This window comes from Pelodiscus sinensis, chromosome 5 (genome assembly GCF_052426305.1).
Source record: "Pelodiscus sinensis isolate ZL-2025 chromosome 5, ASM5242630v1, whole genome shotgun sequence".
NCBI lineage: Eukaryota > Metazoa > Chordata > Testudines > Trionychidae > Pelodiscus > Pelodiscus sinensis.
The window spans coordinates 115,412,351-115,424,581 of NC_143056.1; the positions used below are offsets into that span (position 1 = coordinate 115,412,351).

At 43.5% G+C, this 12,231-nt stretch overlaps 1 protein-coding gene across 3 annotated transcripts in view; it reads left to right on the top strand.

The window, feature by feature from the left end:
- NAP1L4 (nucleosome assembly protein 1 like 4) overlaps positions 1–12,231 on the top strand; it is a 71,571-nt gene that overhangs the window by 33,639 nt on the left and 25,701 nt on the right. For all 3 annotated transcript variants that reach the window (XM_075928138.2, XM_075928139.2, XM_089778667.1), the window contains 2 exons: positions 326–465; positions 6,212–6,357. In XM_075928138.2, coding sequence (XP_075784253.2) covers positions 326–465; positions 6,212–6,357 — 286 coding nt within the window. The remainder of the gene's footprint in view (positions 1–325; positions 466–6,211; positions 6,358–12,231) is intronic.

Consider the following 12,231-nt stretch of genomic DNA (forward strand, 5'->3'; position numbering starts at 1 on the left):
GCTCTTGCAGAATGATCAGAGAAGACTGAATCAAGACCTTGGTAGAGTGTACTCTATTAAATTTAACTTTTTTTGAGGTTTTCCTACGTGTTCTTGTAATTTAGAATCTTAAATTATATCTTGTCTGATGATGTTTGACTATTATCCAAGCCTATTTATTAATTATAATTTTAAAAATTACTGCAGTTAGTAGCTATGTGTTTAATGTCTGCCCTTTCAATTGTTTTCTACCTGTATTTATGAAGAATTTGGTAGTTGTACTGATTTTTTTTTTTTTTTTTTTAAATCAGGTATAATTTAAAACAATAATTGAACTTTCTTTTAGTCTTTCTCATTAGAGTTCCACTTCGAGTCCAATGACTACTTTACTAATTCAGTGCTGACAAAAACCTACAAGATGAAGTCAGAGCCAGACAAGACCGATCCTTTTTCATTTGAAGGCCCTGAAATAGTTGATTGTGAGGGGTAAGGAAAAATTTGTGGGTTTTAAAAAAAATATTTTTAGAGCTTTCTCGTCTGCATTCTCCAGAACTCTATTTTCTTTATCTTGGTAAAGGTTTATACCAGAAAAACATCTTGGACGTGAAAGCATGAAGTTGGTGGTATAGGTGGTGAATTGTAATAGTTTCACTCAAGTATCATGTTGGAATATAATACGCATTTAAAACTGTACCTCTGCAGTTCAAGGGATTAGTAGTGAGGATACAGGTCTTTCAGCTTTAAATCACTGGCTTAAATTCAGTTTAGGTAGTAGCTAAAAGTTGTTTTGGTTCAGAATTAATGGCTGGTCTCAGTCTGGTCCTTAGTGGGAATTTACCTGCCTCTTATACCCTACTATCACAAGTGACATTACATTAGCATTCTTCTTTAAGTGCTTGGTCACGTCCATTCCATTTTATACACCAGGTCTGGAATAGGGTTATAAGTTACTAGTCGACTACCCTGTAAGCCAAAGCTTATAAGATAATCAACACACTAGTCGACCAGTTGCATCCCCTCAAATTGGGGATAGAGGAAGGGGTGCTGGAGGGAACCAGCCTAAAAAGCAATTCAGTTCCCTTTTTAGTCCCCAGCAGGGGCTCTTGTACATTGCGAAGTTGGAACGCTGCATGGAGCCCGGGGCCAGCGGGGATTCCCCCTCTGACTCCTGGCTCCATGTGATATTTCAAAGGCAGAATGCACTAGTTCTTATTGAATAGTCGAGGAGTTAATTGAAATTTAACATCTTCAGACTGAAAGTTTTTCCCCCTCTGGAGTGATGTTCATATGCTGCAGTATGAAGGGCAGTGCAGGCTCCCCACTTCCTTCATACAGCCAGTGATGGTTCTGGAACCTCTTCTTGCCTCGAAGTACTCATTTACCCAGTGGTTTTTCTTAGTGTTATAAATAGTTATTTTGTGTCCTTAATAGTTATTTTTGGGTGCTATAGATAGCTTTGAAGGATGGGGCTCCGCTCCCCAGGGTTTAATCTTTGTGATTGCTGTTGGAAGCTGCTGCTGATTATCAGCATCTCAAAAGTTGGTTTAAAAAGTTTGGGGAGAAGCTCATATCAGTAATAAGTTTGTAAGATCTTCAAGCCCAGGATGACAAAGGTACGAGGGACCTTCAACCAAAGCTTTCTATTGGGACATCAAAGAGAAGATTGGCCACTGATTCTCACTTGCCCTTGGATTTGGACAGAAAGCTAGAACAGTGTGCCCACAAGCCTCCGCCAGCTGTGGCAGAGGCCCACCAACTGGAGGATGTCGTGCCTATCCCAGCTTCTGCCTTTGCAGTGGTGGGACCATCACAGATAGAACCACAGGATGATAGCAGTGCACATCAGGAGCTGCTGAATAATGATAGTGAGCCTAGGGTAACAGGCAGATGAGTTGGTGTAGCTCTCTGATGGCATCTTTGATATCTTGTTCATGGTGGTCCTATCCAGAGTGGCACTCCTTGTGTATGAAGGGATAGGAAAGTAAGGATGTTAAAATGTGGGTCTTTTTGTAAAAGTGTAACCGCTGTATCAGAGGCAGCAGCAGCACGGAGGGGCAGGCAGCTCCCTGGGAGCTGGTGCTTGTGGGGAGCCTGCTGTATCAACAGGCAAGGAGGAGTATGCTCAGGAACTCTCAGGAAGCTATCTGCCTGTGGGACTAAGGATGTTAAGAGGTGGGTAATTGGCTAATCATATAGTTCAGCGGTGGGGAAACTTTTTTGGGGTTGGAGGCCACTGACCCACAGAAAAATCAGTTGAGGCTGCACACAAGTGAGAAGCTACTGACTAAGGAGAAAGGCACTCCACATCCCCTCGCACACAAGAACCTAGGGGGGCCCTGGCTAGTAGATTTTGTGCTCCAGCCCTCCAGCTCAGGCTCCCCAATACTGAACCTCAGGGTCTAGATCCAGTAAAGCGAGGCGTCACATCCAGCCCTCAGGCCTGAGGTTCCCCGTCATTGATGTAGTTGATATAATTTGTATTGACCACGTGATTAGTTGATAAGGGAAGATTCAGTCCCAGCTCATGCTAGGTCCGGGACCTAACCCTGCTTCTAGTACGTTTAAAGTGTAGAGCTGCAGCAGGGGGTAGGTCCCAGACCCAGCGTGAGCTGGGACTGAGCTAGGCTTGCTCAGTCCCAGCCTGTGCCGGGTCCAGCAGCCCCTATCCATGTTGGCCTGGGCCTGCCGGCGGCAGAGGCTGCTTTGGGGAAGTGGGGTTTGGCATCATGGCAGAGACTGTGTTGGGGGAGAACGAGCTTTTAAGCCAGCACCCCACAGAATCAGCTCCTGCTTCCCCTAGAGGCAGCAAGGCATTGGGGGTGGGGGAAAATTCAAGTAGTTGACTCGACTACCTGATAATCCTAGGTTTATCGGGTAGTCTACTGTTTGCTTACATCCCTATGTGGGACTTCTACCTCCAACATACAATCCACCTGGAAGCTTCATATCTCCTTGGTGTCTGAAACATATTGGCAGATCACCTAAACAGGACCTTTCTCTTTCACCACAAATGGTTGCTCTACTCGGAGGTTGTCTATACGCTCTTCCAAAAGTGGGGAGTTCCCTGAGAGGACCAGTTCACCACCGCAGAGAATGGGAAGTTTTCTCAGTTCTGCTCTAAGGCCTATGCAGGAGATTCAGATGTATGCTAATCCAACTTTTGAAAAGAGTTCTGTCAAATACCAAAAGGGATAGGGCAGGAGTTGTCATGATTGCCTAGCATGGTCTCTCAAGCACTGATGTGGTTTGCTCATGGATCCTAGCTGTCGCTGCTCTGTAGCCATTACCCACACACCTGGACCTACTCTCATAGGACCACAGTTGGTTCCTGCAGCTGAAGCTCACCTTGTGGCTTGGCTGCTGCATGGCCTAACTCAGAAGTACAGACCTGCTCTAATCAGGTACAGCACATTTTCTTGGAGCGAAGAAAGCCCTCCACCGGAGCAACTTACCTGGCAAAGTGGAAGAGGTTTTCCTGTTAGGTGTCGGAGTGTAGCATATCTCTAACCCTGTCATCTGTGCAGTGCATCCTGGGTTATTTGGTCCACTAGAAGCACCAAGGCCTTTCTCTTTTTTCAATCCATGTGCATTTATCAGTCATATCCCTTCCACCATTGCATCTAGGGAACATGAGTGTTCCCATATGACATGTCAGTCAGATTCCAAAAAGGCCTTGAGAGGTTCTTCTCATTGGTCCAGGACTTAGTTCCCCATGTCCTGATGAAGTCCATCCATCTGACGAAGTTGGTCTTTGCCCACGAAAGTTTATGCTCCAATAAATCTGTTAGCCTATAAGGTGCCACAGGACTTCGCGTTGTTTTTGCAGTTTCAGACTTACACGGCTACCCCTCTGATACTTAGTTCCCCAATGGGACTTCAACCTCATTCTCTTTAGGCTCAGAGGCCCACCCTTTGATCCTATGGCTTCTAGTTATCTCTTTCATCTGTTGTGGAAGATTGTATTACTTGTAGCCATTACCTCAGTGAAGCAAGTATCTGAGACTAAAGTCCTCACATAGCATCCATATATGATATTCTGTAATGACCAGGTCCAGCTGCGGCCCTATCCAGCCTTCTTGCCTAAAGTAGTGTCCCTCTTTCATGTCAACCAGGATATCTTCCCAGAGTTCCAACAAGGAGAGATGGCTGCACACTTTGGATGTTCAGTATGCCCTGGCATTCTACCTGGAGCACACCAAGCACTTCTGCAGGTCAACCCAGCTCTTTATCGTGTCCGCAGACAGGATCAAGGGCTTTCCAGTGTCTCTTCAGAGGATCTCAAATTGGATCCCTCCTCCTGCATATGTATCTGCTACAAGCTTGCACAGGCCCAGCCACTGCCAATAGTGACAGCCCATTGACTGGAGTTCAGGCATTCTTGGCAGTGTTTCTGACACATGTCCCTAGCCAAGATATCTGTAGGTCTTTGGTATACATGTCTTTGGTGTACATGTTCACAACATTGTATGCCATCACCCAGCAAGACAGAAGAGGTGCTAGTTTTGGCAGAGGTATGTTGGCAGGGTGCCTGGATTTCAGCACAGTTGCTACCGTGCCTCAAGTATCCAGAATATTTCAAACAAATACTGTATTCAGAAACAATTGACACAATGTTCCCTGGTGACTCTGCCTGTGGTTGGGGGGAGGGGAATCTACATGGGAGTTGGATGATCCTGTGTCTGAGGTCCCTGCTTCAACAAATCTTTTATTATTCAGAGTGAAATAGCTTCAACACAAATGTCTCATTGGATTATCCCATAGTCCAACTCATCTATGAAATGGGTTTTACCCATGAAAGCTCATGATCCTATGTATATTTTTATTAATCTCTAAGGTGCTACAGGACTACTTGTTTCCACAGTTCAGTGCAGAGCACTCTTGTGAGAGGTTGGGGGCCTCTCTATTCAAATCCTTTCTTCTACTCTGGTAGAAAGTAAGCGATTGAACTAGTTCTCCCACATCTCAGGTGAATGCTCTACCTGTTGGACAGAAAGTTGTAAGATGTAACCATCCCCATCTCCTCATCCTGCAGATGGATTTTGAATGGAGCCCAATCTGGTAGGCAACATCTGAGCATGCCTGTTGGATCAGGCCCTACACATGGCATAAGCATCTGAATACTGGTCTTCCTCTGTGAATCATTCTGGGGTTTAGAAGTGAGAAGGGTGTCTGGTCATCTAAAGAAAGCTAGCACTGCATGGTCAGAGGCAGGAATACATGCAGTAGGGAACTTTTACTGTGGAAAAAATATACAGGCTTATGGAGTTTAATGAGTTGTGGATCACAGTGGAGCCAAAAATGGAATGAGGATGCTGAAATTGGAGACTTAAGCACCCAAACTGCGGATTTAGACACCTACTACATTAATGGACATTCCTTAACTACTGAAAACAGTAGAGTAAGAAAGCAATTGTTCTCTGACCCTCTTCATGTAATAGCTAATTACCAAATTGTTCTGAGACACCATCTGTGGAACGAGATGTGTTTTGGCTACTGAACTGTTGGCTGGATGTGCCAAGCAGCCTCCTTTAATTAAGAGTTTATTTCAGTTCAGACCAGACTTCTTGCATTGCATCTTATTTGGTGGTATCAGTAGTCGTTACTGAAGTTCATCCTCCAGATATATAGTCTCTCACTTGAGGTGCATTGAGAACCAAGTCAGATGCCATTCTGACAGCAAGGACCTAAACAGTAAGCCGTCTGTCATTTAGTACATGTGGAGTTCAATTCCTTGGTCATTTAGTACAAGCTGTGCTGTACAGGGGATTGTAAAGATGACGGTCTCCTTCACAGTTCCCTGACTGAGGCCAGTAGGGTTCTTCTGATCCCTGGCATGAGCAGATATTGGTCTGTCTTTCAAAGAGGATGTGCTAGAAGCATAGTGGCACCCTGGCTATCCCACCCAGGGATTCCTTTACAAAAAGGAAATACTTCCCTGGCCAGATGCAAAACGTTTTTATAGCTTCTTTTTGTTGACAAAATTGTGCAAAAGAGTATGAACAGGTAATTTGGCCCCTGAATTGAAAAAAATGTTGACTTGTACACTAAATGTTAGTCCTTGTAACTGCAAGTACACTATGTTCAAAATTGCTTTACAAAATGTTAAGCCTGTCTCAGTTATCTAGAACTAGAAATAACCTGCCTCAATTTTTATTGCACTAAATGCCTTTTTTTCCCCTTTTCCCCCCAAAAGTCTTTTTGCCCTAAATACTTTCTTGTGTTGTGTTTTTAGGTGCACAATTGAGTGGAAGAAAGGAAAGAATGTTACAGTTAAAACAATCAAGAAGAAGCAGAAACACAAGGGTCGAGGCACAGTTCGAACAATTACCAAACAAGTACCCAATGATTCTTTTTTTAACTTCTTCAGCCCTATAAAAGGTAAGCTTGTTTATGCAAAAATCTCATTTTCTTGCTGTTCAGTTACCAAAACAGTTTTTTTATATGAGTAGTTTTTTCACCTTGGCTATAATTGTTATCCATACTGAATACTGTAATTCTGCTTTTATATTTTTATTTTATTTTATTTTATTTTTATATATATATTTATATATATGTATATATAATACTTTATATTAAATGTGACTGATTTAATATATAGACATCTAGAAATGAGTTTCTAAATTGATCCTAAGCAGTAGGACCCTTACTGAGAGAGTTTGACTACTGAAACAGACTACGTTCTACGTTTGAGGGTGTAAATATCTGGAACCTTGAATAACTTATCAGAATGGAAAAGCAGTTAACTGCTAATAACTGAACTCAGAATTTACTTTGAATATAACTCTGCAAAATGAGTTACTATAGCTAATGCATTAACTCTAAAGGGAGCTATGAGAAGAAAAACAGTATAGACAGGACTCCTCCTCCTTTTGTTAATATACTATGACTGACCCATGTTATTAATATTGCTAGTTTAAGGTTATTTAACTTTTTACCACAAGGTGGCTCCATGTTTCCATTCCAGATGTAACACATGAAGACTTCACTTAATCCTTCAGGGTGAACAGGATATAACTATGCAATATAGTTATCTTAGGATAAACTTAAAAACTAACAAATGGTCTGGTAGTACTTTATAGATGGTGGTATGAGCTTTAGTGGGCACAGCCCACTTCTTCAGATGACCGGAGTCTTGAGTTTAGGATGTGCAGACTCAAAATAAATAGGGAGAAGGGCGGGGGAGGGGGAAAAAAAGGAGGAAGGATGGGAAATAAGGAGCAGAGGGTATGGAAATATCAAAGGGAAAGGCAGAACTGGGAATCCGTGAGCACCTGAAGATTGGGTAGTTAAAAGGAAGCAGGTAAGAATCAAAGTCCGTGGGGTTTGCTATAATGCCTATCGCTGTTTCCAGGTGTTAATCTGATCCAAGCTAAGCAAAATTGTCAATTTCAAATTTTGTATTGTTTTTTTTCCCCATTTTTCTAGTTAAGTCCTCCAGGGATTTTCTGTAATTATGCTTTACCTGCCATAGAGAGGAAATATGTGTGACTGCCATATCTTTGAAGAAATTTTATGTAATAAGCTGTATCCATTCTTTTGTGGTCTCCATTTGATTTTTTTAGAATACCTATTTGCATACCTTGAACGTCTGGAGTAATACCTTGCTCTTACAGGGAGCTTTTCATCAGCACATATCATATTGTGTAGGATATATATAGAAATGCCACGCATATTTTCCTTATGTATAAAGGTCCAGTTTCTGGAAACAAGACAAATCACAGGTTGACTGAGGTGTATCTGGATTTGGGGAGGGGGGGCGCGGCGCATAACTAGAGTAGGCTAGATTCTTTGGTGTGCTAGAGCTCCATAATCTGGAAAGAGGTGCAGATTTGCCATTGCTTTTCTGCTTTGATCATAGGAGTATCTGGAGACAACATTGGCTTCTATTGCAATTTAGAGAAGCCACAGTGATGCTAAATGTATGCTGGCTGTAATGGTGCTTTAGAGACAATTTTGCTGACCCCAGGATTGCTGGAACACTCCAGATACACCACCACATATATCCCAAACATGCCTCTGGAGAAGAACCAACTGGTTTAGAGCTAGCAAGCTTTATCTCTAGGAGATTTCCCTATGATAGAGTATTGCCAGAGTAAAGTGGCTCACTTTAAAGTATGATTCAAAGAGAATTTAGCTTGGCCTTCAGATTTGGCCATTTCATAATGTTATACAGGCAGTCCCTGGGTTACGTACAAGATAGGGACTATAGGTTTGTTCTTAAGTTGAAATTGTACGTAACTCGGAACTGGCTCCAGATTCAGCCGCTGCTGCTGAAACTGACCAGGGGCTGACTACAGGAAGCCCGAGGCAGAGTTTCTCTGCCCCCAGCTTCCTGGAATCAGCCACTGATCAGTTTCAACAGCGGCTGAATCTGGAGCCTGGGACAGAACAGCTGGGGCACTGCCGGGTAGGTCCCCCCAGGACCAACCTGGCAGCACCCCAGCTGCTCTACCCCAGGCGTCCACAACAAAAGCCTGGTTTGCTGGGGGGGGGGGGCGCACTAGCTGCGCCCCCCCCCCCCCAGCAGATCAGGGAGACCCGGAGCAAAGCCGCGGAGGCGGCGGGGTCCTGCGCCTCCAAGGCTTTGCTCGGGGTGTCCCTGGTCCGCTGCGGGGGGTCCCCAGCAGACCAGGGACACCCGGAGCAAAGCCGCAGAGGCGCGGGACCCCGCTGCCTCCGTGGCTTTGCTCGGGGTGTCCCTGGTCTGCTCGGGGTGTCCCTGGTCTGCTGGGTGGGGTCCCCAGTAGACCAGGGACACCCGGAGCAGCTTTTCTCACCCCGGAGGACACGGTGGAGGGACCACTGCGCATCTGGGTGGTCCCACCGCCCGCGAGATCCGGTGCGAGAAAAGCTCCGTTCGTAAGTGCGGATCCGACATAAGTCGGATCCGAGTAACTCGGGGACTGCCTGTATATGTCATTCAGGGTGGCTTGAACTGTGTTCAGCATAGAGAAATTCCTTCTGGAAATTGTACTCTGTCTGGAGTAAATAGATGGTTCCTTCAAGTTCCTCTCAAATCTTGGTTCTCACAAACTGATGAGCCACGAGTCCGAAGAAAATGGCACGTATTTTGCTTAGTACAGTGTGTGCATAATTCTCTCACGTTCTTTTCACCATGGAAGCCAACATGATTAATTCAGAAAGGAAGCCTAATGCCACAGGCTGCTAAAGTTGGAAGATATAAAAAAGTAGACTCTTTAATATCATTTAAACTGTACGTAACTAGATTGTAAACAAGAGTCCAACCATCAGAGATTAGAATCTGATGACAGCCTTCAAACTTCTCTTTAAATATGAGTTGTGAAGCATTTCATCATGTAAACTTCATAGATGAAGCACTGATCAAAATGGTCATAGTGTGGTGTGTGTTTTGTGCATTTGGTATACCTGTCTGCATTTGTAAACAACCTGGTTAATCCCTTCGGAAGCATCCGCACATGTTGTTGTATAGTCTTTGGAAGTCTTTCATAATTGGGCTTGAAAAGATTGGATTTTTGTCGGTGTATGTGGAATTCATAGTAAACAAATTTTTCACATGTGGTGGTGATCCCTGTAATCTTGTAACTGAAAATCTAAATTGATGAAGTTTGAGAGAAGCTTTAGAATAAACACTTTTAATTATACAAAGAAAATTGAATTCTGCCCAGTGTATTCATAATGATGGCTGATCACTCTTTGCCAATTATGATCACGTTCCATGGGAGTTAAGGACCCTCAGTTGGCTGATAAGGCCAATCCTTGAACCACTAGTTGTATTACAGTGAGGACAGATGTTTTCAGGTACAGCAGGAAACTATTGACCATGACTAGCAAACAGTCCCTTTCCTCTTGTGTCTCTTATCCTCCTCAGCTTGTTGGTGGGCAAATTCAAAATGCAGGGGGCCATTGCATAGGACTTCTCTCTGTTTTGAGCAATCCTGGGTGAGCAACTCCCACATGTCAGTGTCAAGGTTACACTTCAAGTTATCCTTTAGCATGCTTCCGTTGTCCTCCATGTTACGGTATCCTTCTTTCAGATGAGAAAACAGGACCTGTTTTGAAAGGTGATGGTCTGGCATCCGAACAACGTGACCAGTCCAGCAAAGTTGCTGACAGATGGTCATTGCCTCGATCCTAGCATGGTCTTCCCCATTTCCAGAACACTAATTTTAGCGTTAGTGTCTTCCAGTTTAATCTTCAAGATCTTGCGGAGGCAGCATTGGTGATATCACTTGAAAGTCTGTGGGAGGTGTCTGTAGGTTGTCCAGTTTTCAGACTCCTAATAGTGTTGGGAGAATGATGGCTTGATAGATAAAAAGCTTGATGTCTGTTCAGATGTTGTGATCTTCAAAAACCCTGTGCCATAAACAAGCAAAGGCTGCACTGACACAGCTCAGATGATGTTGGATTTCTACATCAAAATCTGCCTTGGCTGAAAGATAACTTCCAAGGTAGGGAAAATGATTGACATTCTCCAATGCTTCTCCATTGATTTTAATAGGTGGAATGTATAGTACCTCATTTGGAAAGGGCCAATGGAGCACTTTGGTCTAATCAGCACACATATTCAAGATAGTCTGAAGATCTTTCTCAGAGTGGGCAAAAACTGCATTGCCATCAGCATACTGAAGTTCCATGATAGATGTGGTGGAAATCTTACTCTTAGGCTTAGCAGGCTGAAAGCTAAACAGTTTTCCATCCATTCTGTAGAGGATTTAAAAGCCAACTGGGAGCTTCCCAGCAATTAGGTAAAAATGAGAGAATAAAGACTGTGAACATGGTTGGGGTGGTGATACAGCCCTGTTTGACTCCTGTTTGTACTTTGAAAGGTTCACTCTGGGAGCCAGTGCTGCTCAGGATAGCTACTTTCATGTTGTCATGAAGCAACTTTAGGACATTGATGTATTTATCATGACATCCAATCTTTGAAAGTACAGTCCAAAGAGCATGGCGATTTACTGAGTCAAAGGCCTTAGTTAGATCAGCAAAGCCTTATACAGTGGTCAGTTTGGCCCTCGACACTTTTCTTGCCGCTGCCATGCAATGAAAGTCATATCCGCAGTTCTGTGACCTGGTTGGAAGCCACTCTGTGACTCCAATAAAATTTCTTCTGACGGGGAAAAGATGGATTGCAAGGACCTGTGCCAAAACTTTGCCTGCAACAGCAAGGAGAGAGATACAATGATAGTTTCCACAGTTTCCTTCATCCCATTTCTTGAAGACGCTAACAATCAAGGCGTCCCTCATTTCACTAGGTATCTCCTCCTTTATCCAGATTTTAAGAATAAGCCGGCTAAGATGCCGAATTAACTCTGGTCCACCGTATTTAAAAATTTCAGCAGGGATCGCATCTGGGCCTGCTGTCTTATCCTTCATCTGCTTATGGTATAGTATACCTCTTGCAAATTGGGAGTGTCTCCTAGCTCATCACTGGAAGGCCATTGGGGGGGTTTCCTCAAGAACTTCATCTGTAACCATGGAGTTATGATTAAGAAGATCTTCAAAACATTCTTTCCAACAAAAATTAATGGCTTTGTTGTCCTTCAAAAGTGTGGTTCCATCCTTAGAGTTGAAGGGAGTTCATGTCATGACAAGCTGGTCCATAAACAGCCTTAATGGCACATAGGAAACCGCCTATATTTTATAGATGTCCGTGAAATGTTGGAGTTCTTGCTTTCTCTCAGTCCACCATTTGTTCGTGAGTTCTTTATTTTTACATTGGACTTCTGCCTTTGCTTTAGCATAGGCTTCTCTCTTTGTATTGAAATTTATATCATTCTGCCAAGCACAAAATGTCATTCTCTTCTCATTGGTGAGTTGCTCAGTTTCAATGTCATTCTCCTCAAACCAGTCCTGATGTTTTCTGGTTTGGTAGCCTATGGTTTCCTCATAGTCATTGATGAATGCTACTTTCAGCTGGCTCCAGTGTTCCTCAGCTTTTTCCAGAAACTCTGATGGAAGCTTTTCTTCTAAGAATGCTTACAAGTGATCACGCTTAACGATTATTCCTGAGCTGCTGCTTTCGCAGCCTCCATTTTTATTGTGGATCAAATGAGTTGATAATCAGTACAGCAGTCACCAGCACTTGTCATTACTATTGTGAGAAGTACATCGTGAACTATGATGTAGTCGAGAAAATGCCAGTGCTTTGACTGTGGTTGTCTCCCAAGATGTTTTGAACTTGTCCTTTTGTCGTTAGAGTGTGTTCATGATAAGTTCATGTTGTGCCCACTTTGTCAGAAGCAGGGTTCCATTTGAGTTGCTTTTGCTAGC